Consider the following 25326-nt stretch of genomic DNA (forward strand, 5'->3'; position numbering starts at 1 on the left):
AACTCGACACCGTTTTGCATGTTGGGGATTTTTCATCCATGTTTAAACGGAGGGGGTGGCGGCCTGGCGACTGGTCTCTTTGGAAGAAGAGCTCGGATTGGCTGTCCGGGTAAACAATAGGACTATTATTGGCTGACAGCAGCACAATAGTGCTGGCATTGCGGGAGCAAAGCCAACAAAAAGACTGTTTGGGCCTCCGACAGGTCAGCGGGTCACTCTGCAAGTCTTCTCTTTGCACATTTAGACACTAGTCAGAATGCGCGACAAAATTTAGGAATATATCTTCAGGCATTAAAAATAACAATAGCAAAACCACACTTGCTTGAATGATATGGATTGGAAAGTAAGATTTTGGCCTTGGTTGTTTACTATAATCAAGATATTTCCTGCTACAGTTGGATGACACAAAAAAAGGCTAGCTCACTTTTTCCCTTTTTTATTTGTATAGCCAGAATTTGACAACTTTTACTCCATTTTCCTCATTTAGCAACGCAAATGTAGTCAAGTTTCACTATTTTTGTACAGATTTTTTGGCTGGTTCAATTGTAAGAAGTCAAAAACTGCAACAACAAAAAATGCCAAGCTATTTTGAAAAAAACTACAACAAGCCATCTTTGTTTCTAGCAATTATTTCTACCTGCTTATCTGTACTTTGCATATAATAGTTTTCTATTAGATTTTAATTTGATCTGAATGGCAACCACCTTAAAGTGTACTCTACCTTTCACCCGAGGTTAGCTAGGATAGGCTCCTGCTTCTAGTTTAAAATTTAAATTACTGAACATTGACGGCCATAGACGTCCAAATCAAAACTCGTTCAAGAGGGCCGGGCTTCCATCGACGTCAAGCGTGTGCGGTCGATTGGTCGCCGCTCTTTTGGTCGCCGTCTTTTGGTCGCCGTCTTTTGGTCGCTGGTCTTTTGGTCGCCCCGACCGCGACAACGGGCGACCAAAAGACCGGCGACCAAAAGACCGACGACCAAAAGACCGACGACCAAAAGACCGACGACAAAACAAGGTAAAAGAACACGGTCTACACATGAATAAAAGCCAACATTGGCCATGAGCCGTTTCACTGAGCCCACGTGTGAGTGTAGAAGAGTTTGTATGTACATGCGCTGTCCCTTTAAGAAGCGACGTCAGTCAGGGTCTTAACTTAACAAGTTCTCCAACAAAAAACAATCAAAGTCCGGGAAATTTGGAGCTTTTCTTTAGCCTAATAATTACTAGGCCATTAAGTATGACTAAATAGTCATTCGCAGTTTGTATTTAGGGAATTTGAGCAACCATTTAAATGGTAATTATCAATAACCTTCCGGGCGACCAAAAGACCGGCGACCAATCGACCGTTTACCGACGTCAAGGACCGCCAACGAGCCCGACAGAAAGCGAGTGCCTTGTGTGCACAGTACACATTGCTGTTAGCACAGTGGAAAGTGGGTCAAGTGTTTCAGGTTCACGCAGGGGGCGTGGCCAGGAGACTACCTGCGGCAGGTGAAGTGACGTCACGCCGGCTCGCACTCGCGCTCACATCGCATTCGCTCAGCCGGGCGAGGGCAACCGGCGGCGTCGTTTGGCAGCAGGTAACATTGCCGTGACCTTTGACCTCTCCTTACGTGCTTTCGTCCGACGCTCGTTTGTCTCGCCGGCTCGGGTGGCGTAGCGGAAGTCGTCCGCGTGTCGTTTCGGAACGTGTCGATGTCGTCGTCGCGTGACGGAACGTGAGAAAGTCAGTACGTGCAAACGGGGGGTTATTTGCGTAGGAACCGCGGGACCGTCTGTCGCCATGGTAACCGACGACAGACACTCAAAATGCTCCAAAAATGAACGGAAAGAGGCTGCACTTCAGAAATGTGTGATTTTTAGTTGCCCCAAAAATCAAAACGTGACTGAGAAATACAACCAATTTCACTTGTAACAGGAAGTGATGTGAAATGACCCCAAAATTAACAGGAAGTGACCCATTAATCCCCTGTAATCAATAAGAATTGCCCCAAAATAAAGTGACTCAAATGTGACTCATAAGAAAATGTACTTGGAAATGCATTCCCTAGAAATTTGTTTAAAAAAAATGCAGTTTTAAAATTCAGAATTAATTTTCTGGTTCTAAGGGAACTTAATTAAACTCTTTCCATGTTTTTTTGTTCCAAGCAAGAGCCATTTTGGTCCTTTGAACAAAGTCATACTTTGCGTCCAAACATTTTCTTCTCTTAGGGAAACAAAAAGGGCGTCCGATCGTCGGTCGGTGGCGCTGCCGCCCCTCCCTCCCTCTTGTTATGGAGCTTTGAGAGAAGTCACTCGAAACCGTGTGAACCGCTGCATCTTTTCTTCTGGCCTCGGGCTCGTCTTCCCGCGTACGAGCACACAGCCGCTCTTTGTCCGTCCTCCCCGTCTCCGGACGGACCAAGGCGACCCGATTCATTTGGTTCCACGCTCTCCGTGGTTTTTCCAAACAAAAGCCAAGGGAATTTAGGAAACCCGTCCCTATCGCTGACCGACAAATACACTCTAGTGTCGCAAAATGTGCCGGAAAAGGCCCAAAAATCCACAGAAATGCCTCGGGATGAACGGGAACTGGCCCAGAAATGCCACAACATGGATAAGGAAGTGACTCGGATGTGCTCCAAAATGACATCACTCAAATTCAACGGAATGGGAATTGAACTCCCAAAATTTAAAAAGCCAACCTAATGTACATCAGGAACTGAGCCAGAACTTCCACTTGAAAGAAATGACTGGAAATCACCAAGAAATAACCAATGAATGCCCTAAAACAGGGGTAGGGAACCTATGGCTCAGGAGCCATATGTGGCTCTTCGCTAACTTGTGAGGTCAAATATGTATTTAAACCGCTAGTGACAGAGCCGAGTCCCGAATGCACCAATAGGAGCGTCACGTCGGCACTATGGCGCCGACACTACCTCGAACTTCAATCATCTTTTTCTTTTCATTGCACTTTTCTGCATGCATATTTTCATTGATTAGCAACTAAGTAACAGTGTTGTCAAAAGAATTGTACTTTAAAAGTGGTAAATTGACCCCAAAAAGAAAAACCACATCAAATTTTTCACATTTTTACTCTTAAATTCAGAGTATGTCTCTCAAGGAATACAATTTGAAAATAGGAATTGTTTATGGCTCTCTATGTCAAAAAGGTTCCCGAGCCCTGGCCTAAAAGAAACAAGAAGTGACTCAAAGTCAACGGAATTGAGCCATAACAGCTCTCGAATGGCCTAAAATCAATCTCGAAACGTTCCCAAATCAGGAAGAAAGGCCTCAAAATCAATCGGAAGTGACGTGGCAATGTCCACAAAGAACAACGTTTCAAGTTGACAGAGAAACACACGTCGGGTTGAACTAGTGCCGCATCCGTCCATCGGTTTGTCACAAAAACGGCGGCCGGCGTGTCACGGCGATGTCGCCGCCGATTCAAAAGGCGACATCGCTGACGCTAGCGCCCAAACATCACCGAACGCGAGCAACAAAGCCGGGAGGAAAGCCTCCTCCTTCGCCGTGTCGTGTTCTTTGGCGGTTGGCGACTCCGGGACGACAAGTCACGTCCGCCCAGCTCCAAAACGCGCAAGCCGGCGGCGCGCCTTCCCGCCATGACCTGCTCTCTTCCAGGCGGCGATCTGACCACGTCACCGTGTCCGGATTAGACGCGCCGCCGCGCCAGATGGATCGAGAAGAAGAGTCGACGGACGCCCGGGATGGCGAACCGGCGGAGTGCCAGGCGTGAGTCCCGCCGAGGGCGGACGGGACGCGGCGGGCGGGCGTGGCGTGGCGCTCACTCGGGCCTTTGCCACCGCAGCTTGGAGAGAAGATGGCGGCTGTGGCACGGCTTCATGGAGGAACACGCCCACCTGGACGCTTGGCTGCGATCGGCCGAGCGGACCCTGGCCTCCGGTGATGCGGCGCGGGTCACCCGCGGTGGCGCCGTCGACGACGTCGGGAGGTTGCAGGTCAGGAATGAATGGACGGAGCAAACGACGTCGGGTAGATCCGTGACCGGACGTTTGGTCGCCCGGACAAAAATGGAAGGTGCATATTTTGTCTCTTCCCGCCAGAGACTGCGTTGCGAGGTGGCCTCGCGTCTAGCTCAGCTGGACTCGCTGACCCAGAGGAAGCGTTCCCTGGCGCCGCTGTTCCAGGGCGCCATGCGGGCCCGCCTCCTGGCCGCCGTCCGGGACTGCCGACTCCGATGGCTCAACGTCAAACTGGAGTCCCTCGGCGGGAAACTCCAGGTCGGATGCCGGCCATTGGGCTGCAAAAATACAAAAATCATTGGCGGAGAAGCTTGCTCTCACGAGCTAGCTAGCTAATATGCTCCTTGCGGGGTTAGCCCGAGTTAGCCAGCTCATGCTAGCTGTTGCTATCTTCCGCTAGCAACTGTTAGCGGGCGTTCACGAGGCGGGGTTCCAAACGGGGCGTCCCGTGACCGCATTGCCAGTGACGTCCTCCCGCAGGGTTTCCAATACGAGTGGGAGGAGTTTAAGGAGGAGACGGAGGAGCTGGCCGTCTGGTTGGCTGAAATGGAAGCCGGTCTCACCGAAGTCCTGCACGCCACGGGGAACACGTGTCAAAAACTCCGACAGCTGCAGGTGCCTTCAAACTTTCTTTTTTCTTTAACTTGGGGGAATGTTGTCTGTACCAACATGGCCGCCACGGCCATGATTGGGCGGTTTGATTGAGAAAGTTGTGTTTATTTGTCCGCTGCCAATCTTCCACTTGAAACGCCTCGTCAGCGGTTCAAGCACAGCGTGAGCGTCAACTCAGCCCGCGTGAACGGGGTGCTGCAGCGCGGCGAGTTCCTCATCCAGCACGCCGACGACGCCCGCGACGCCGAGCGTGTGGAGCGCCGCCTGCTGGAGCTCCTCCGCCAATGCGCTCACGTCTACGGCGACATCGGACGAGCGCGCACCAGACTCCTCAGCATGCGATTGGTAAATTGAAAATTGCAAAATTTTCATCTTAAAATTTTTTGGGGGGGAAAAAACAAGGTAAACGTTCTGGGTTTTTTAGATTAGATTTGAAAAACGTTTCTTAGAGAAAACATTGAATTTTCAGTTTTTCTAAATAAAAAAAACACTTGTTTTTTGGACAGGTCTTCGAGGACGATTTCCTACTAACTCCGCCTCCTCCGGATTCTGGCTGCCCTTCCGAGACGTGGTTGGACGAGGACAAAGAGCTCCGGCTGGATCCGACAGGTGAACCAAAAATGGCCACCTTTGACTGAGCGCGCCCGGACAAAAAAGCGACCAAAAACCAAAGTGCCCCCCTCCTCCTCCTCTCAGAGCGCCGCCGCCGCCACAGTCGGCCTTCTCGTCCTCCTTCGCCGTCTAACGAACACTTGGGCCTCGAGTGGGACCCCTCGGTGGACGTCGGACGCCACTTCTCCTTCTGTGCTGTCAACACAGGTGCGGAGCGCAAACCAGCGGGGGTGCTGGAGCTTATCCCAGCCAACTATGGCCGCAAGTGGCGGCCAGCGCATCCCAGGCCACAATGAGACAATCACACTAGGGACAACATAGTCTGCAATTAGCCTAGCATGCCTGTTTCGGAGATGTGGGAGGAAACCAGAGTACCTGGAGAAAACCCACGCAAGGCAGACGCGTTATCCACTCTACCACCTGACTGTGCCACTCATGTTATGAGATAAACAGAAATAGCTGCGGGTCGGTAAACTCTGGTAAGTCACTTCCTGTTAATTATGAGGTATTTATTGGTCACTTTTTATTATTTGGGGTGGGGATTTTTGGGTCACTTTCTATTGATTTTTGGTAAAATTCAAAGTAAACCATTATCAGTCTGACTGTGGGGAAATGACAACAACAAAAACATATAACCATAAATTCACAAATTGGGTAAAACCTGACTTTATAGAAAACTAAAACACAGAAAATTAAGTTTAGTCCACTCATATTGATCTCTTTTGCTGTGTAAACACGCGCACGTGTCCTGTAGGTGTCAATGTCACCAGCAGAGGGCATATTAGCATTGTGTTTAGTATATTGAGCGTGAACCTAACGGGACGATGAAGAGTAGCGTTAGCTAATGGCTAACTTGTTGCTAACAAAACACCGAGCGTAAGCTCTTTAGTTCATTGTGACTTTGTGTCGTTTTCATAAAAAAGAACACAACAAGCACCCCCACATAGTCGAGAGAGTGGAGCATTATTCCTTCATAAAAGTGCGCAAAACTTTGAGGCTAAAGTATAGCCGCGAATCGGCTAATGTTTTGGCTACTTGTCGAATGTCACTGGTTCCTACCTTAACATTCGGTTCCGGGTCGCCTTTCTCGCCATCCTGCTGCTTTTCTTCCAGCTTCTTTTTAAAATCCTCCTTCGATTTTGGTGACATTGTCCAGTTTTTGAGGGTGACGTGTCTTCAGGCTGCTTCTTTGCACTTCCTTTCGAAACTTCCCATCCATTATATATAGTTTTTCTCGTACAGAAGTGCATTTGAGTTATTTGATTGGCCTAACCAGTCTTTAACTAACTAAATAACTAGCTAACCCTTACCAGACCAACGTCCTGACGCATCAATGGAAATGCAGACTGTTTGTACAACAGGGGTAACACAGGTGGAAACAACAAGTAATCAAGCAAGTGTACTGAAAAAAGGAATGTCATGGTTTCAAAAATAAAACAGGAAGTGAATGGAAAGAGCGTCACACCTTTTGATTTAGGATCATTTCCTGCTAATTTGGGGGCATTTACGGGTCACTTTCTTTGGATTTTGGCGTATTTCTTGTTCATTTTGGGCCACTTGTTAGGGGTGATGATGAATGTTATGGGGGGCCAATTCTGGGTCACTTAATGTTAATATTTGTACTAAGGTAAATGCTTTTTCCCGCTCAGGTGTGGCAGAAAGCGACGAGAGGCGGAGCTACCTGGCATCCCTGGACTCCGAAGACTTCGCCCACGCGGTGGAGAGTCGAGTGGACCCCCGCGCCGAATCGGACATCCGGGGTCGTGGTCCCGCCTTGGCTTCCCGTAGTCAAGCCGCGCAGACGGACGCTCAGGTGAGCTTTGACGTCCATAGCCGTCAAGGTGGACTCCTCCCCCTTTTTTTGTCTTCAGTGTTTGGCCGCCGGCGATCCCCCGCGGCTGGCGGCGCACGTCCCGAGTTGCCGCGGCGACGAGCGCGCCGACTCGTCCAAGAAGCGACGTCGGGTTTGTTGAAAAAAAGAGATGATGTCATCGCCCTTCACAAAAACAGCCCCCCCAAAAATCACGCATTTCATGTTTTAGACTCAAGAAGACCAAAAGCGAGAAGACAAGAAAGAATCCTACAACAAAGCCCGTCAAAGGTAACGCTCATGCAAATGACGCCGCCATTGACGGCGATTGACGTCCAATCCGTTTCAACTGGCCAACAGACAGCCAATGAGTTTACAAAAACAGGTTCAGTGGAGAAATCATTCATCTTAATGCCAGGTCATTGACTTTAAGAGGAATGTTGCCCCTACCAAGATGGCCGCCATAAGAGTGGGAGAGTGGCAGCGTGAAACGGATTGGACGTGTGGCGCTTTTAAAGGCAGCCGATAAGTTAACCAACCAAGAACCCCAAAATATTTGAATTTGCGGCTTTGCAGACGCTACTCGGCCGTCGTGAGCAAAGCGGCGGTGGCCGGCGGCGCCGGCGGGGGCAGCGCCAAGTGCCTCCTGTTGGTGGCGGCGCTCTCCGTACTGGTTTGCCTCCTGTGGAGCTTCCCGGAACCGCCCTGCCATCACACCGGCGCCGTCAACTTACACCTGAGCTACGTCAACGGACCCCCGCCCACCTGACCACTAAGTTACTATAATTAGATTTTGCTTCATTAGGAAGAAAAAAAGTCAATAAAGGTGTTTTGGTAGTTTTGGAATAGTCATAATAATCAAAATGTATACAATTGTGCCAACATTTGACCAATTTTCATTTTCAACAGCACCTTACAACAGGAAGTAACCAATGAGTAGAAAGTGATCCATAAATGTGCTAAAATCAACAGATAATGATGAAAATAAGTGACCTAGTATACACAAAAGTAACAGGAAGTGACCTAAGGGTGGCCAAAATGAACACGATCATTTCAAAATCTGCAGGGAATGATCCAGGAATGCTCCAAAATAATCCAAATCAACAGAAAGTGACCCTAAATTGCCTGAAAACCAACAGGAAGTCACCCAAGTAGAGGAGGGGACCGTAACAAAATCCTAGCTAGCTAGCGCGCTCATGTTGGCACCTGACGCTAACGCATTGGTGCCGATCATCGGCTTTTAGCTTTTCAGATTTGAGTCCAATGAAATGTACTTTTCAGACTCGTGACTTATATAAAAGGTGTCACCAGGTGAGATTAGCGTTAGCGTGCACTTGCTGCACCGCTCACGTGACTGGGAAAGACGTACTATCGTTAATACATTAAGTGGAGATTAACTACTCTGTGTGTGTGCGTGCATGTGTGTGTGTGTGTGTGTTGACATTGATTAACGTCAACTTTTGAAGAAATGCTTTGCATTGATGGGAATGTCACCTCAGGGCGGCCATCTTGGGAGGGGCCTTGAATTGAAACGACTAGCTCACGGGAGACGTCTCATCCATTGGGAACGGGAGGACGGCAGCGCGTACGCGTTCTGGAACGGCGACTCTTTCGCCTTTCGGCGTCCCCAAACGTTTGCGCCTTGGCGGCCAACCCTCCCGCTTCCAACGGATCGGACGCCTATCCACTCCCGGCACTTCCTGTCGTCTGAATGCCGCGAAGACACCGGCGAGGCATTGTGGGAGATTCTTTGCCTGCCATTTGAAAAAGGATGGCGACCCCGAAAAAAACGCCCCCCCCGCCGAACGACCCACCCCCCTTTTCTTAGTCAGCCAGCATTGTTCTCTCTCTCTTTTGCGCGCGCGCGCACAAACAATGGCGTCAACAGGGGGGGGGCACGGTGGCGAGACTTTGTTTTCTCCAGACAAATTTGGCTTCTTCTTGTTTATTTTTAGCGCGCGCATCCAAGGAGATTACGCCCCACCCCCTTTTCCTCGTTATCCTCCATATGGAGATAACGTTCAAATTATAAAGGGGTGGGGCCGAAGGGGGGGTCTTCGCCGTTGCTAGGGGCAACCGTAGGGGAGTGAACTGGCGCGCGCGCGCGCGTGAGACTTGCCCGTGTCCTGCTGGGAGACCATTTGAGAGACACGGGAGGGGAGGGGTGAAAGGGGGGAGGGGGTGGGAGCCAAAAAAAGAGAGAGAGAGAAAGAAAGAGAGAGAGAGAGAGAGGAGGAGGAGGAGGAGGACGTCTGTGAGGATTTGGCGCCGTTGGCGTCTTTGGAGCGAGCGCAACACACAACAACAAGCTGATTATTAGCGAACGAGTCGGCAACGAGCGAACGGATTTACGCGCACGGAAGCAGGTGAGTGAGTGAGTTTCTTTTTTTTCCATTTTCATCCCCTCATCTTTCCGAAACGCGCCGGAGGGGCAGGTGAGGCTACAGGTCTTCTTCTTCTTCCTCCTCCTCCGAGCGCGAGCGCGTGGACCAAACGTGCACGCGTCTTGATTTTTTTTGGGGGGCCCTATTCGATTTTTTTCTATTGTTTTGTTTTTTAACGAACGTCGCCGGTGCGTTCACTCGTAAAAAAAAAAAAGCAGACGAGATGACGGGAGGCCGACGGGAGCGAGCGTGCGCGCGCGCGCTCACAAACGCAGACAGTGCAGACAGACACAGACAGAAGGGGGCGAGCGTCCATTTTGGACGCTCCAGAGGATGGACGTCCCCGACGGTGGACTTGGATGCTGCGCGCGTGCACGCGCGCAACAGACAAGGGGGCTGCTTGTGGGGAATTTTGGCGCTTCACTTGTTTTGTTGAATGAGCGATGGGCTGCATGGGAGCGCTAGCACCAGCACCCCCCCAGCACTTCCCGCCCATTTCGCACCCGTCGACCCCGCCCACCGACGCCCCCCCCTTCCTCAAACTACTACCACAGCGAGCCCATTTTCACGACGACGCAAGACTCCATCTGTCGCCGCTCGTATCTGAAATTTGTCCCGTCGTCAAGGGACGGACGCTCGACGGGCGGAGAAAGACGGCGGTCGGTCGCCGCGCTTGACGGCACCAGACATCCCGTGGCTTTGAAGTGGGAGGGTGGCGGCGAACCCACGGACATTCTCCCGCTTCAAACGGATTGGACGCCCGCGAGAGATCCACTCATTGATATTCACAGCACAATCACCAAAAATGAACGTCTCTGGGAGTCAATGGCGGCCACCGAGTAAATATCAGATTGATAAACGAGCCACTTATGACTTGATTTGAATGTAAATGCATTGAGTTTGATGGGAATGTTGCCCCTACCAAGATGGCCACCCTGAGGTCATGATGTAGGAATGACACCATTTCCATTTCCAGGTGACTTCATTCCAATTTACCAGAGAGGCACAAAAAAATACATTTGACGGCCTCAGGGCAGCCATGTTGGTAGAGCCGACTGACATTAAAATCAAGTCATAACTTATCGTCTGATTTTTGAAAGGTGATTTCATCCATTTCAAAACATCTGATATTTACACCGTGGCTAGCATTGGCGACCAGAGAGGTCCAATCCAGTGGCTGAGACTCATATCTCAAAATTTCCCCGCAAATTTGCTAGTCTAAGTGATGGCTTAAAAAAAATCGCAAAAATTTCTCTGATTTGCAACAAAAGTGCTCAACGGCCGCGGCTGTATTTTTGAAGAAACGAGTACACCGGGACTCTCCCATCTCAAACTCAAACAAAAAAATGGCTCTAGAGAAGGCATCTCCCAAAACTTCAACCAGAAGCTGCACTTAAATTCTTGTCTTCAAAAACTCCCACAAAAACTCAAGTTCAACTAAAATGTTGTTCTAAAATAAGGCGCTCGTATCTCAAAACCACTCGTAACTCAAATCTCATGACCTCAAAATCTCTCATTTCCAAAAATCCCAAATCAAGGATTGGCAACTCAAATTTGGCTCTCATTTGACGCTCCCATCGCACAACAGATTTTCTTCTAAAATCGCCCCCCCCCCCGAAACCCCCCCCAAAATCCCCAAGCGGAGGCAAAAAGACGCTCAAATGACGCTCGTATCTCAAAAATCTCGGCGGCCGTATCCCAAACATTTTCTCCAGCACGATTGTCATCTTTGGTCGCCATGTTACAAGTTTGCTGCACCCCCAAAATGGAGGAGATGACACAGTTTGTGTGTGGGGATGGGGGAAGTAGGGGGGTGAGCGACTTTGGAAAAGGGGGGCTTATTAGAAATGCAAATTGCTTTTTCCCCCCTTTTTTCCCTCCCCCTTCAGCGGCACTGAGCACCTGCCTTCCCTAGCATGCACCCCCTTTTTTCGCCCCCTTGACATCATTTCGCCATCCTTAAGATTACAACTGGCACCTTGAAAAACTACAACCAATAAGTATCAAGCTTGATAAAAGCCAAACATTATAAAACGTCCTAACGTGCGGGTCGCACTTGTCCAAAAGGGACGGACGCCGAAAGAGAGACATTTTGGAAAGGAGCCAAAAGAGTCTGAATGGCATTTCTAAGCGGGCAAAAATGTGGACGGACAGGCCTGGGAAACGCGTGCCACGGGCGCCACGGACAACGGGAGCGCCCTCTCGCCTGCTCGCTCGCCCTCTCGCTCGCCCTCTCGCCCTCTCGCTCGCCCTCTCGCTCGCCCTCTCGCCGGCCCGCCCGCCGTTCCACGTGTCGGCCGAACAATACTTGAGTGTTTCTTTGTTCTCTTTTGGGCCGCTTGTCAAGAGAGAAAGAGAGAGAGAGAAAGAGAGAGAGAAAGAGAGAGAGAGAAAGAGAGAGAGCGAAAGAGAGAGAGAGAGAAAAAAATGGGGTCACGCACGCCGGAGGAGGGAAAGAGAAAGACGGGGACGGAGAAAGGACGCCCTGTCCTGCCCCGTCCTGCCCCGTCCTGCCCTGTCCTGTCCTGTCATGGCTGGACCATGAAGGGGACTCTCTGTTAAAGTGTCACGCCCCCAGCGCGCCCCCTCCCCCCCCCCCCTTGGATTTGCACTCATGCCATGTCTATGAAGGGCTTCACAAGGACTATAAAAGAGGGTTATTAGTCATAGAAAAAAATAGCCCATCAGCACAAAATTAGGCTGAAAAATTGCGATCAATGGAACTCTCATTTATTGACCTTTATGCTCTCTACTTTCTTTTCACTCGTGATGATATAAATGTAAGAAACTGGGTTATTTGAGTTCAATACACTAATGGATTCTTTGAAGTGATATGATGACAAATGGAGATTTTTGGTCTGGATAGTCATTTTCTTAACTTGTGTGCTCTTTGCTCTGCAAATAGTATACAAGTATAAATAGTAATATATATATATATATATATATATATATATACATATACATATATATATATATATATATATATATATATATATATATATATATATATATATATATATATATATATATATATATATATACATATATATATATATACATACATTTATATATATATATACACACACACACACACACACTATATATGGATTTTTGGCAATATTAGACTTCTGGATTTTGGCTTCATTGTAACTCTTTCAACTCTGAATGCCTCAATTGAACAGGAAGTGACCTCAGAATGCCTCAATTGAACAGGAAGTGACCTCAGAATGCCTCAATTGAACAGGAAGTGACCTCAGAATGCCTCAATTGTACAGGAAGTGAGGCAAAATCGATAGAAAATGACATCAATTCCCCATTAAAGTAGGCCAAAGTCCATGATTGATGTCAGTCAAGGAGAAAGCGTTAAAACAATTCCTGGGTGACGGAAATAGCCGTTTTTTTGGTTTGATGCCACGCAAAGTAAGCACGTTCCCGCGTGTCGACGTAATGCGTGGCGCAGGTTGTCCTGGCGTGCCGTTTGCGCTGATCCCGTTGATGGACTTAACACAACTTCACTGAGAGCGAGAGCGCCAGAGTTTGGAGCTACTGGGCTCAACCACATCTTCGGCGCTAAGCCGCTTTAGCCGCCCGGCAACGCACTCACGGACAAAGTTCGCAGTTCAAGGTGGCGTCCCGCGTGGCCCCGCCGGGTTCGCCGCGGGACGACGCCCGCCAAACGCGGCCCTTCTCCCACGCGAGACGCCCGTCTAGCCCGCCACGCGCTCGCTCGCTTCTTATTAGCTAAACGAAGCCGTCAAGTGGGTCACGGTGGACTTATTCCGGGTGCTAGCGCGAGCGCCACGCGGGCGAGGTGGATGGCCCGGGGTAGCGAGCGTGATCCAAAAACAGTCGGGGACGTCAATCCCCTTTAAATTGGCTGCTCTCCTGAAGCGGGATTAGCGGCGCGCTAAAGCCGGCGCGCTAAAAAGGCCCCGCGGCCCGCCCTAAGATAAACCCCTCGCCGACGACGCCGACGACACGAGGGGGCGTGACTCTCGCGCCGAACGTCGAGGACAACAACCGTGGCCGCCAATATCCTGGTTGTTTTCCGCTTTCTGTTAGCGTAGCCTAGCGCCGTCTGACCCAGAATCTCAAAGAGGAGCGGCGATGTCGCAAAATAGAGCCCCCCGCCCCCCCGTTTGACTCGGCGGCGTGAAATTTGGTCGCCGTGTCTGAGGTCGTTCTTTGGCGTGAAGCGTCAGGCGGCGAGACGATGTGACGGAGACAAAGACGGAGGAGAAAATAAGCTAGTCGAAGCGGCGAATGGGAAGGACGAATGCCCGCGAGGAAGATGAAGAGGGGGAAAAAAAGAGCAAGGCTGGCGCTCATCCTCTTGCACGCTCGCTGCTTCCCTCCATTTTGTCCTCTTCAAGCCCCCCCCCACTTACGTCTCAGCTGGACCAGAAAAAAAAGACGTTAGCCGCCGTAGTCGACGGCTTGTAAATGTACTGGTGGGTGTCTTGAGGGCCCCCTCCCAGTCAAAAGATGAGCGCTCACTGCCAGAAATCCCACTTTATAATCATTTTCCCCCTTTTGTGTCATTTTCTGTTGATTTTATAATTAGTATAGTTAATTTCTGAATCACTTTCTGCACAATTTGGTCTTTTTCTGTTGTTTTTATATCATGGGGGGTCACTTTCTGTCCATTTTGGGACATTTCTGGGTCACTTCCTATTGATTTTGGAGTATTTTCGTGTCACTCCCAGATCACTTCCTATATTATAGTATATTTTGTGTCACTTCCTCATTGTTTTTGGTCATTCCTGAATCATTTCCTGCAAAATTTCTAATTAGTACAGTAAATTTCTGAGTCACTTTCTGCACAATTTGGCCTTTTTCTGTTGTTTTGGGGCATTTTGGTGCATGTTTTGGGCCATGAGATGATACAAGAATGATGGGGGTCGCTCGCAAAATAAGCCTGTGATACACAAACGACAAACAACATCTTTTCATCTCTCTGCCGTCACTTGAAATGAGTTCATGACGAGTTGACGTGCAATTTGTCTTAAGTTGGGGGGGTGTTTGTGAACTAAAGAATGTACTGCCGCCACCTCGCTTAAAATATATTGGATATAGCAAACCATGAGTTCATTTGGGGGGGATTAAGTGTTATATTCATACGATACCAATCATTTGTCAGTCCGTCCATCCTTTTCAATCCACGCTAAGCTTTGGCCGCCTTGTCCTTCCTTCCTTCCCTTCTTCCGTTAGTCTGCAGGAGTCAATCGGGGTGGACGAGTAAGATGCCAAGTGCCTTCCCACCGCGCTTCTCTTCGCCCCGATTTCCATGAGCTGAGCGGGCCACCTGACGGAAAGAAGCCATCGCGTGAGAGCGGCGGGAAGCGGAGCGAGCGAGCGAGCGAGCGCTCACCACAAGACACATACCTTTTTTGCAAGGTTCCAGGCCGCCTCGGGAAATGGCGGCGACGGAAGCCGACGCGGCGCCCGCCGTCCGAGAAGACGGCAAGATCCCGGAGGACCGGGGGGCGGAGAAAGACGGCGCGGAGGCGGCGGCACCGCCGCCGCCCGAGGGCGAGGCCCTTCCCGCCAAGGAGCCGGCAAATGACGACGCCGTCGTCGGGGAGGACGGGGAGGCGGGAGCCGGCGGCGGTGGCGGGGATGACCCGGCGCCATCGCAGGGAGCCGATAACCACGAGCACAAGACCTCCTTCCTGGACTCCTTCCTAAACAAGAGCGGGCTGGGGAAGGTGATGGCGGGGAGGAAAAAGAAAGAAACGGCGGCGGAAGACAGCACTGCCGCCGCCGATGTCGGAGATAAGGAGGCGGAGAAGAGCGGCGAGCAGCCGGAACCGGAGGCCGAAGCGGCGGCGCTGGAAAACGGAGACAAAGACGAGGAAAAGAAGAGCAAAGAGTCCAAGTCGTCGTCGTCGGTGCGAGATCTGATCCGCAAACCCGTGGCCAAGATCTTCTCCCACAAGAGCGCCGAGAAGAAGGAGGCCGACAGCCCCGGGCGGGTCAAGGTCCGCTCCAAGTCGCTGGACCGCCTGGAGGACGCCCGGGCGGCGGGCGAGGGGGAGGCGGACGGCGAGCACGAGGCGGACGGCGCCGAGGGCGAGGCGGAGGCGGAGCACCAGGCGGCCTCCTCGTCGGCCGTCAAGCACGTCAAGCGCTGGCACTCCTTCAAGAAGCTGATGGCTCCCAAAACGCACAAGAGGAGCGGCGCCGGCGGGGAAGACGCCGCCGCCGCCACCGACGGGGAAGGGGGCGGAGACTCGTCCACGCTGGACTCCAAAGAATCGGGACAAAAGCGCTGGAAGCTCAAGCGCTCTTGGACCTTCCAAGGCCTCAAGAGGGACCACTCCATGGTGGGCATCAGCGGCAAGAGCAAAGGCGGCGACAAGGAGGCGCCCGACGGCGAGGACGACGGAGAGAAGGCCGAGGATGGCGAGGAGGAGGACAAGGCGGGGACGGCGGCGGCAGCGGCGCCGGCCGGGGGAACCGTCACGCAACACGCCAACGAGATCTGGACCTCCTTTAAGAAGCGCGTCATCCCCAAGTCCAAGCGGGCAAACACCGAGTGCCAACCCGGCGCCGAAGACGACGTTAGCGCAGCAGCGACCGCCGCCACCGCCTCAGGTCAGACCGCCAGACGATTCCGCCCGCCACGGGCCTTTTTTTCACGTCTTTTTTCCCGTTTCAGGCGAAGACGGCGCCGCCGAGGACGGGAAGGACGGCAAGTCGGCCAAGGCCAAGCGTTCCCACTTTGGCCGGGCCGTCTCGCTCAAAAACTTCATCCTGCGCAAAGGCAAGTCCGCCAGCTTGGACACGGGCGACGGCGCCAAGGAGGAAGAAGCAACCGGCGCCGAACAAGTCGAGGACGGCGAGCGGGCCGGAGCCGAAGAAGACGGCGACGCCGACCGGGCCGTCGTTCCGGAAAAGGCCGGGGGAGACGGGGAAGCTAGCAAAGCTAGCGAAGTCGTGGAGACGGCCGACGAAGCTAGCAAAGCTAGCGAAGGCGGGGCGGAGACGCCCGGCGACGGCGAGGCCAGGCGGGAGACGCCCGTGGCCAACGGCGAGAACGGCTGCGAGAACGGGACGGGCGAGGAAGACGAGCGGCCGGATCGGGACGGCGACAAGAGCCCCTTGAAGATGAGCAAGGAAGTGGGCGGAGCCAAGGAAGAGACCAACGCCAAGGTCATCAACGCTGCGCCGACACCCGTGAACAGCGGTGAGTTGCCGCCGACGCCGCGGCGGAACCGGCGAGGAGACGCCGACGGCGGACGCTCATCGCCGACGGCCGTTAGCGATGATGTTTGGGGGGAGGAAGACGAGGAGGAGGAGGAGGAAGTGGTGAGGAAGAAAGAGCTGAGGGACGCGGCGGCGGCCATCGTACGAAGCGTGGTGTCCGCCGCCGCCGACCAATTAGAGCGCGAGGTGCGGCGCGGAACGCTAGTCGGGTGGTGGCCGGCTAGCGTGAGCGCCGATTAGCTTCGCTAGATTAGCTTAGAATTCAACGTAACATAAAATCATTTAAAAATCCAATCAAAATGGATAGGACGTCTAACACTGTCAATGGTACAGACACACCAGCCAATAGTAACAGTTCTATTGTCCAGGGGAGATTTACTACACCAAAAAATGTCAAAAACAAAAACATGTGTTTTTCAGGTCAAATGGATTAGACGTCTATCACCGTTAACGGGAGCCAATGAGAATACATACCTATATTACTCAATAAACTATTGAATATTCTGACTAACTGAAAATTTTCTCCCAAAATGTCAATTCTATTATTTTCTCCTCCTGAGGTCAAAAGGTTACACAAACTAACTACGGCAATACCAGAAAAAAGGACCAAAAACTACACAATTTTTTCCCTCAAAATTCAATTCCTATTATTTACACAAAAAGTTCTCCGTATCACGCAAAAAAACGGAAATGTTCGAGACGTGCGGGAAAAAAAGCCTAAGTTTGTTTGCCTTAATGTTGTTTTTGAACTTCTTTGGCCTTTTTTTGCTCATTTTTTTGCCCTTTTTTTGACTTTGTTCTGTTATCACTCAGCAGAGAAAAAGGCGGGAAGCGCGTGAGGCCACACAAAGAGGATTAGAACTTCGCTGAGCGACCAGCTCTGACCAGCGTCCCTTCCAAACCACCCGCACAACACGCCCTAATCCCTCCTTGCACCCCCGCCCCGTCCCATCCCGCCCCGCCCCGCCCACATCAGGTGTTAAGAAGAGCGAGCGGCAAAGAAAGAGACTACTCGGAAAGCAATAATTCACCCGTCATTTGATTTCCTCTGCTTGTGTGTGACATTTTATTTTGCAGAAATGTCGAGTTAGAGAAGAAAAAAAAACGAGAAAAAAAAAACGCTCCACCCCCCTTCCTGTCGATACTGAGCCCCGATTGGTGGAGGAAAAACAAACAAACAAACAAAACAAAAAAAAGTGTTAGTTTTCTATTGACAGCCGTTATGCTTTGTAGCCCCGCCCCCTCCTCTCCCTCATCCACCCAAGAATAGTTTGGACTCCAGTACATAGACTACTCCAGTAAATAGACGGCCCCCAAGACTGAATCTCCCCACCCTACCCGTTCCCCCGACAACACTGCGATGTCTCCAGCTGCGTGTTGAGTGTTTAGACTGTTCTGTCGTGGACATGATGTTGTAAAAGACTTTAAAAAAAAAAAAACAGCTTGGCTGCCATTGACGGTGATACACGTCCTTTCCATTTTTCAATGGCAAATTCCAATTTCAACACTTTTTCCACGCCGTACATCCAAACAACAGACAAAAGTTATCGGTAGAACCCATTTGACAATCTTCCCATTTCACACATTTTCATTGGTCCATTCACTCACTCAAAACCTCCTCAAATTGCGCCAAAACCAACAGGAAGTGACCAAATAGCAACAAAGTGACTCAAAATCAACAGGAAGTGGCACAAATGGCCCTAAATCAACAGGAAGTGACCCGCAAATGGCCCAAAATCAGCAGGAAGTGGCCCGCAAATGGCCCCATATTCAATTGAATGCTTTTATTGTCATTATACAAGTATAAAGAGATTTAAAGCTTTCACCACTTAGTGCAAAAATCAACAGGAAGTAACCCACAAATGATCCAAATGAACAGGAAGTGACCCACTTTTCCAGAAATGTCATTTTTAACGCAACTGTGGTTGATCGATCACCATTAATGGCGGCCAATGAGTGAATTATGCAGGACCAGGAGTGCCAAAATCAGATCAATAGCTCATTGGCTGCCACTGAGGGCAATACACGACCATTTATGGAAGGATTGGACGTCTAAACTTGTCAATGGCACTGAAAGAATTAAAAAAAATAAGACGCTACAGAAGCGTATTGCATTTACTTGGGGAAAAAAGTTTTTTTTTCTGAGTAATTTATTTTTGGCTGTGTTTTACCTAATTTTTTGTATACACATTTTTTTCAAAGTATTTTTTTTGTATTTTTCCTGAGTCATTTTTTTGCTGTTTTATGCACATGCTTGTCTATTTTAATTTTTTTTAAAATATTTGTGTCCTGATTTCAGACCCCCCAAAAACTGAGGTTTTTTTTTTTTACTTCTAAAAATAAGGGGAAATAAAATTCACAAAAACACATTCGGAGAAAATTACTCAGAAAAAATATTTAATATTTTTTTTCTTTTCATTTTGCCTGAATATTATTTGAAATTAAGTCATAAATATACCCGAAAAAATAAAACATAAAACTATCAGCAGTCCGAGTTATGGAAAAATATTCATAAATGAGTCCATTATGGGAACAAAGTCAAACTTCCTAATTTGAATAAATAAAGTTGTAATATTACTTCATATGTATGGATGCCGCATGGCTTCATCGTAATATGACTACGTTAACTTGCTGTACTTTATGAAATTTTACAAGATGCAGTGTTGATTAAAATAAAAAATATTGCAGTATTTTATAGGACGTATGGTACGTAAAATCGTAAGATAACGATTTAAACGTGCCGCATCCATCCATAAAGTTGTCATATTGCAGCTTTTTTTCCTGATAATAGTACATTTTTGGTAGAAAAAAAATCCCACATAAATGCAAGACGCTTCTGTCCATTAAAAAATGCTATTTTGATTCTTTGTCTTCTTTTTTGTAAAAGCACATTTTGTCAATGTTTGTCCCTCTGCGGTCATTTACACTCTCACAACGGCAACAATGTTTTTTCTCGGTCCAGTTTTCACGTCTGCTAGCAAAAAAAGAAGGAAAAAAAATAGTACAATAAAGATGAAAATCTAACAAGTCAAGTGTGCTGTGGCGTGGCGGTTATTTTCGGGGAAAGCTCCTCCTCCTCCTCCTCCCGCCCCTCCCCCGCATTAATCCACGTATCGATAATCTCATCCTTTTACGTAAGCGCGGCCATAAAGGCAGATTTCACATTTGGACGTGCCGCCAAACGACTCGTCGCCAATAAATCCGCCATTCGAATTAATCCGCCGCCATTTTCATTCGCGGTTAACGTATGGACGGCGACGGGCGTCCGTCGGAGTCGCTCTTCCCGCTCAAAATAAACTCGGAGGTGACGCGCATCAAAAATCATATTTCCGAGTGGGGAAAGAGAGAAACAAACAAACAAACAAACACCCCAAAAAAACGTCCACACCTGACTTTTTGTCCGATTGATGCTCACAAAGCTCATAAAGGGATCCGCCGGTTGCTCCATCATTCCATCTTGGACATCTCAAACTTGGTCGTCATGGTTTCCTGAGGCAGAAACAACAACGGTCAGCATCGTGAGAACAAGGCAGCTACGCGGGCTCCCCCTAGCGGCACCCCCAATATAAGGCTAAATAAAAAAAACGCCGTTGAGAATTTTACATCAAGAAATACAGGAATAGATATACAAAAATTGTGTTGCTGAAAAATAACTAAATTTAGAAAAACAAAATAAGACAAAAAAAAAATGTAATTTAAAAGAGCAAAAAAAGATTCACGAGAAGGATTAAAAGTACTTTCATTCAATGTAAACCATCCAAAATAGAAAAAAATAAAACCATAAAATCGATAAATGTTAGGTAAGAATGCAAAAAAATAAAATGATAAATTGAATTTTTTTTATAAAACCATAAAATCGATAAATGTTAGGTAAGAATGCAAAAAAAATGATGAATTTAAAAAAATCTAAATACATAAAAATAATTTAAAAGGAATTTTTGAAAACAATTATTTTCTAAATTGACTCTAAATGTTCCTTTAATTTGAACTGCATTTTGAATGATATTCTATTTAGTTTTAGCGGGGTTAATGGCACCGAAAAAGTTGCCGTTCCTCCGCGTTTTGGAGGCTTGTCACAAACTCACCTCCTCCGAGTCGAGCAAGGGCGGCAGGGCACTGAAAAAGGAATATCGGTCACTTGGTCAGTCGGTCAGGTGACAGTATGCGACGCCATCGCCACTTACAGGTCAGCCATTGACGACGGGATGTTCTCCTCCACCCATTTCAGATCTTCGTCCTGCACACAAGACGGTTGGTTAGATGGCGCTAGTTTAGCTTCTCGGAAAGTACATCGTGGAGGAAAAAAAACTGTGCAGCACGCCTGACTTGTGGTAATTGCGCGCCGAGTCAGTCAGTCACTCACCAGTTTGTTGGCTTTGCTTTCGTTCTTGGCGCCCCTCATCTTCATGCCTTCTGAAGGAAAAAAATATCCCAAAAATAAGCAGGGCGGTGGTGGCTCCTTTTTGGAAGCAAATGTTGCGAGACTTAATCCTGACCAAAAGCTTCATTGACCATCAGCTCCTCTTCCTCTTCGTCGCTGGCCTCATCATCTACCAGGGGACGGAAGGCGTACCTACAAAAAAAATAAAAAGTAATTTTGGCAGTTTAATGCACCATGCAACTGAATGGAAAGAGATAATATAGTTATGGATTCAGAAAAAAGAGACGAGTGAAAAAGGGAGCATTTCAGAGGAAAAAAGTTTTTTTCGTCCCAAATCAAACCACGTTTGGCTGAAAAAAAAGCACAAAATGAGGTAGACAACATACAAAAAAGGGCCCACCTCTGATTATTGGCCGACGGTCGCCATAGGAACATGATGACCAATAGGATGGCGGAGAAGAGGAGCCGCCAGAAAGCGTCATCGATCCAAAGTTCGCGCCAATCCTACACGCCCACACGCCATCGCTCAGTTGTTATCTTTCGTTTTATATGAAGGGGGAAAAAACCCAAAACAAATCCAAGGTGAGCGGCGGGTTCTTACGGACTGACATTTGGCCATCTTGAAGGTCTTGGTGCTCCAAACAATGAAGATGATCGATGCTAGCAACACACAGATGAGTCATTTTGCATTATACTTATCATACATGTACAAACATCCAATTCCTCTAAGCTAGGGGCAACTTTTAGTGTTCAACCAGCTAGCATGGCATGCATGATTTTGGTTTGATGTGGGAGGAAACCGGAGTACCCGGAGAAAACCCAGACAAGTGCAGGGAGAACATGCAGAACATCGGCCTGACTTTTTCTTGTCATGCACAAAAAAGCATCTTCTACAGGTGGGCGGCAAAGATGCTTACCGATGACGGCCAAGATGAGCGTGTTGGTGAAGTGGCGGTAGAGCGAGAGCTTGACCGGGTTGCGGCGGAGGCGGAGGAGCTTCACGGTCTGAGCCAGGCTCACAAAGATGTCCCACAAAGTCAAGGACATCCAATCCGTTGCGATCCAGAGGTATGGGGTTAAATATTTAATTCTATATTAAATGTATTTATGACATGTATGAATTCCTATGTTTCTGCTATATAGAGTAAATCATTAAATGAGTTGTTCAATGTGCAGTACAATAAAGAAAAACAAGTTTTTTTAAGACTACTTTCTAAAAAAAAGCAGAGATTTGTTTTTTTGCTGTGTGTCAACTTTGGCTCCCCCTAGTGGCCAGAAAGCAACAAAGGATATCCAGCAGATGATGCAGGAGTCGGTGAAGGCCAGCACCACGTCACACAAAAACAAACTTCCCACTTTGCGGCTTCCATCCTAAAAAAGGCACAGACAGACTCTCTTGTCAAGGAGCACGGCTAGCTAGCTAGACGCACGTGCAACTTACGCCGCTAACTCGCAGGACTCCTTCGACGGCGGAGAACACCAGGTAGAGCAGTCCCACGGCCACCACGCGGTGGAGCAGCGCGCCCAGCCGCGGCCTGACGGACACGTGCGCGGCGTCACCGCGTGGGCCGGCGTGGGCGGGGTGCGCGCACTCACTTGACGATGCCGTATCCCAGACTGGCGATGATGACCAAAATGCGCGCCAGCGTCCTCTTGACGGCCGACAGAACTTCGGCGAACACCGCCGCCCCCTGGACTGGAGGAGGAACAACCAGCACCAATTAAATTTCTTCTTCCTCTGGCATGCTCGTGCCAATGAGTAGACGTCCGAGCCATTTTTTAGATTTAAAATCTAAAGAGAATGTTGACTGTTTAAAAAATAAAAATAAATAAATACACACACAAAAAAACAGTAGAGTGGCAAGCCTACCCGGCACTCCGTGGTATCTGATACTCTGAAACTCGGCATAGTAGACGGCCTTCTCCAGCATTCCCAGGAAGATGACTCCTCCGATCCAGAACTGGATCCTGAGCAGGTCCCGCCAGTAGCACGCCGAGAGGAGGAGCCACAAGATGGCCAGCAGCACGTACGCCACGCACATCGCCATGTAGAACTGAACGGGAACAAAACAAAAAACATGGAACGGATTCCACGTCGCCATTTGGTCCAAGCGGGAAGTCGCGAAGACGCCCCGCCCCTTAAAAATCTCACCAGCATGAGCGGCCACTCGGAAGCCGAGAGGTAGTCGCCAGGTCCCGTGGCGCTCACGTCCACTGTCGAGAAAAGCAGACTCGTGGAGGAGAGGCGGGCGCGGCGGAGGGGACGCCCACCGGAAAGGTGTACCGACGCCGCAGCCTCCAGGGCGCCGGCTCGGGAGCCCGCTTCTGGCCGCCCGCCTGGTGGACGCTCAGCAGGAACAGGTACGGACCGTCCGCCCAGCTTTCGGCCACCGCGTCCAAGTGGGCATGTGCGGCGCTCTGTGGGAATAAAAAAACGTCATTTGGAAAATGTTACATATTTTTTTCTCTCATTCAGGGCTTGTTTGGGGGCACACAAGATTTTATATATTTGTTCATTCATTCATTTTCTGAACCGCTTATCCTCACAAGGGTCGCTATCTCTGTTCTCACCTTGGGTTTAGGAGGCTCCGCCTCCCTGTGATTTCTGACTGGAGCCTTGTCTGTGTTTGGCTGAAAAAGAGAACACTGTAAGAATCTGATTGTGATCCTCCTTTTTGTAATGAATCCAAAACTCACCGGCATTTGTGACTCGGTCAGCGGAGTTTTCTCGTGGAAGGCTTCCAGACCAAACTGTTGACATATAAATAAACAAAAAAGATCTTTTTCTTTTAACTCCGACAGAGACGCTCACAATGTTGGGGTCCATAGATGGCTGGCAGGTGATGAGAGGATACTGATGGAAGACATAGAAACCACTTCCTCCTCCATTCTTCACCTCCGTGGAAGCAAAGTAGTGTTCCGCTTGCATTTCCTAGAAGGGCGGAAGGGGACGTTATGCTAGGCCGGGGGAGGGTGGGCAAACTATTCCACTTTGGGCCGCCCACAGTGGGGAAGCGGGTGTATGTTTTGGTTCCAACCTCAAAAGAGGAAAGCTTTTTGCAAATGTGGTGACCTACAATTGCAATTAGTGGATTGCCGTCAGGTGCTGCTTGTTAGTTCAACTGTTGTCTGTGTTGGACTACTTGGAACAAAAAGCTGCACGCAGAGGAGCCCCCAAGGACCACTTTGAATTGACATCTAAAGTCCATTTATTGTTTGGAGATATGATTTAAAAAATAAAAAAACAGCTCCCCCAGTGTTCTATGATCAATATTCTTTTTTAAAAAAAAATTGAGGGAAATAATCAACGCAGTTAATTCATATGAATTATTCATTATGTTAACCACAAATGAACACAATGTTTTAGTATAGATTCCTATTTCATTAGTATCACACTTTCGTAAAAAAAAAACGTGCTAAATTAATTATCGCAATTATTAGCTTGCAATTGAAATGAGTAAAAAGTCTTTTTTTTTCTTTTTTTACAATAAAAAAATAGAAAAGCATGTGAATTGAGATGAGTTTGTCACTAATAAACGTCCAATCCTTTTACAATGCACCCTCCCCCCCCAGATATTCATGAGTAGACGTCCACTCCCATTTGGAGTGAACGAAAGTTCGTTCATTCCCTGGCAAAGCTTCCAATTCGAATCAATTGGACGTCCATCGCTGCCAAACCTCCCAATTCGAATGAATTGGACGTCCATCGCTGCCAATGAATGGCCAATGACTTCGTGTCTGTTCCGTTTTTTGACGCGTCATTTCAATGGATACACATTTCCCCGGCGTAACGTGAACGCATCTTACGTCCAGACCGAAGACTTCGTCATAGCAGCGGGAACTCCTCAGGTACCAAGAGACGTTCAATTGCACAGGGAAAGACGAGTTGCAGCTCAGGGCCACCACTACACGAACAGACACAAACAAACACATGCGGAAAACATATGAATTAAACCCGTCAACGTTGGAACGCGAGTTGAGCAAGCTTTTTGAGCACGTACATTTAAGATGGATGACGCTGTTGTTGAAGAGCGTTTTAGGGAAGACAAAAAGGTTGTGCTTCTTCAAAGTTTCCTGGAAAACACATCATAGTAGAACGAGAGGTTGCTTGTTGGCCGAGTGTCGACACTGTTAACTCACATTGTCCACGTCCACCACCCATTTTCCCGGTTCCGAAAGTGCAAAGCGGGGCTCAAGGAGTCCGGACAGCGCCAGGAGGAGGACTGTCCTGGTCCAAAGGAACCACAACGTCCGCCCTGCCGCCATTAGAGCAGCGAGCGAGCTCGAAAACTTGTTGACCGGTCTCCCGCCTCACTTCCTATTTCCGCGTAGG

At 48.9% G+C, this 25326-nt stretch overlaps 4 protein-coding genes and 1 long non-coding RNA gene across 9 annotated transcripts; 4 read left to right on the plus strand and 1 right to left on the minus strand.

Moving 5' to 3' along the window:
• Positions 1-1448: 1448 nt before the first annotated feature.
• On the plus strand, positions 1449-3914 carry LOC144084087 (uncharacterized). The gene is made up of 3 exons (XR_013303721.1): positions 1449-1582; positions 3624-3734; positions 3811-3914. It is a non-coding gene; the product is annotated as an uncharacterized LOC144084087 (long non-coding RNA).
• A 23-nt stretch (positions 3915-3937) lies between these two features.
• Positions 3938-5505, plus strand: LOC144083612 (nesprin-2). Its single transcript, XM_077611593.1, has 6 exons — positions 3938-3961; positions 4067-4243; positions 4466-4600; positions 4745-4942; positions 5104-5206; positions 5294-5505. The coding sequence occupies exons 2-6, from the start codon at positions 4157-4159 to the stop codon at positions 5503-5505; spliced, it is 735 nt and encodes a 244-aa protein (XP_077467719.1). The 5' UTR covers positions 3938-3961; positions 4067-4156.
• A 528-nt stretch (positions 5506-6033) lies between these two features.
• Positions 6034-7924, plus strand: LOC144084089 (uncharacterized). 2 transcript variants are annotated; one of them, XM_077612404.1, is made up of 5 exons: positions 6034-6775; positions 6859-7022; positions 7081-7173; positions 7252-7310; positions 7596-7924. In XM_077612404.1, exons 1-5 carry the CDS (start codon positions 6629-6631, stop codon positions 7613-7615), a joined length of 483 nt encoding a protein of 160 aa, XP_077468530.1. In that variant the 5' UTR covers positions 6034-6628; the 3' UTR covers positions 7616-7924. The 2 variants fall into 2 exon arrangements, with proteins under 2 accessions (XP_077468530.1, XP_077468531.1); XM_077612405.1 differs by having other exon boundaries at positions 6034-6581.
• A 1293-nt stretch (positions 7925-9217) lies between these two features.
• On the plus strand, positions 9218-19644 carry LOC144083256 (uncharacterized). Of its 3 annotated transcripts, none has more exons than XM_077610915.1 (4): positions 9218-9385; positions 14615-16000; positions 16065-16592; positions 17426-19644. In XM_077610915.1, the coding sequence occupies exons 2-4, from the start codon at positions 14821-14823 to the stop codon at positions 17449-17451; spliced, it is 1734 nt and encodes a 577-aa protein (XP_077467041.1). In that variant the 5' UTR covers positions 9218-9385; positions 14615-14820; the 3' UTR covers positions 17452-19644. The 3 variants fall into 3 exon arrangements, with proteins under 3 accessions (XP_077467041.1, XP_077467043.1, XP_077467042.1); XM_077610917.1 differs by having other exon boundaries at positions 17429-19644; XM_077610916.1 differs by having other exon boundaries at positions 9234-9393.
• Positions 18382-25326, minus strand: LOC144083257 (transmembrane protein 87A). Of its 2 annotated transcripts, none has more exons than XM_077610919.1 (20): positions 25134-25326; positions 24995-25067; positions 24801-24898; positions 23806-23925; positions 23691-23744; positions 23565-23624; positions 23282-23411; positions 23146-23207; positions 22864-23047; positions 22590-22689; positions 22435-22528; positions 22285-22364; positions 21911-22017; positions 21595-21653; positions 21394-21497; positions 21109-21185; positions 20976-21022; positions 20797-20849; positions 20698-20728; positions 18382-20101 (listed from the first exon to the last, which is right to left on the minus strand). In XM_077610919.1, the coding sequence occupies exons 1-20, from the start codon at positions 25257-25259 to the stop codon at positions 20060-20062; spliced, it is 1701 nt and encodes a 566-aa protein (XP_077467045.1). In that variant the 5' UTR covers positions 25260-25326; the 3' UTR covers positions 18382-20059. The 2 variants fall into 2 exon arrangements, with proteins under 2 accessions (XP_077467045.1, XP_077467044.1); XM_077610918.1 differs by having other exon boundaries at positions 20976-21025.

Source organism: Stigmatopora argus, chromosome 10, assembly GCF_051989625.1.
Source record: "Stigmatopora argus isolate UIUO_Sarg chromosome 10, RoL_Sarg_1.0, whole genome shotgun sequence".
NCBI lineage: Eukaryota > Metazoa > Chordata > Actinopteri > Syngnathiformes > Syngnathidae > Stigmatopora > Stigmatopora argus.

Coding starts and splice junctions, on each gene's coding strand:
- LOC144083612 (XM_077611593.1), top strand. CDS start 4,157: ATGCGGGCCCGCCTCCTGGCCGCCGTCCGGGACTGCCGACTCCGATGG. Junction 4,244..4,465: donor CCCTCGGCGGGAAACTCCAG/GTCGGATGCCGG, acceptor GTCCTCCCGCAG/GGTTTCCAATACGAGTGGGA. Junction 5,207..5,293: donor GCTCCGGCTGGATCCGACAG/GTGAACCAAAAA, acceptor TCCTCCTCTCAG/AGCGCCGCCGCCGCCACAGT.
- LOC144083257 (XM_077610918.1), bottom strand. CDS start 25,259: ATGGCGGCAGGGCGGACGTTGTGGTTCCTTTGGACCAGGACAGTCCTC. Junction 22,365..22,434: donor GAGTCCTGCGAGTTAGCGGC/GTAAGTTGCACG, acceptor TGCCTTTTTTAG/GATGGAAGCCGCAAAGTGGG. Junction 22,018..22,284: donor TCCTGCATCATCTGCTGGAT/ATCCTTTGTTGC, acceptor TTTGTGGGACAT/CTTTGTGAGCCTGGCTCAGA.
- LOC144084089 (XM_077612404.1), top strand. CDS start 6,629: ATGGTTTCAAAAATAAAACAGGAAGTGAATGGAAAGAGCGTCACACCT. Junction 7,174..7,251: donor CGTCCAAGAAGCGACGTCGG/GTTTGTTGAAAA, acceptor TTCATGTTTTAG/ACTCAAGAAGACCAAAAGCG. Junction 7,311..7,595: donor TACAACAAAGCCCGTCAAAG/GTAACGCTCATG, acceptor GCGGCTTTGCAG/ACGCTACTCGGCCGTCGTGA.
- LOC144083256 (XM_077610915.1), top strand. CDS start 14,821: ATGGCGGCGACGGAAGCCGACGCGGCGCCCGCCGTCCGAGAAGACGGC. Junction 16,001..16,064: donor GACCGCCGCCACCGCCTCAG/GTCAGACCGCCA, acceptor TTCCCGTTTCAG/GCGAAGACGGCGCCGCCGAG. Junction 16,593..17,425: donor GCCGACACCCGTGAACAGCG/GTGAGTTGCCGC, acceptor GTTATCACTCAG/CAGAGAAAAAGGCGGGAAGC.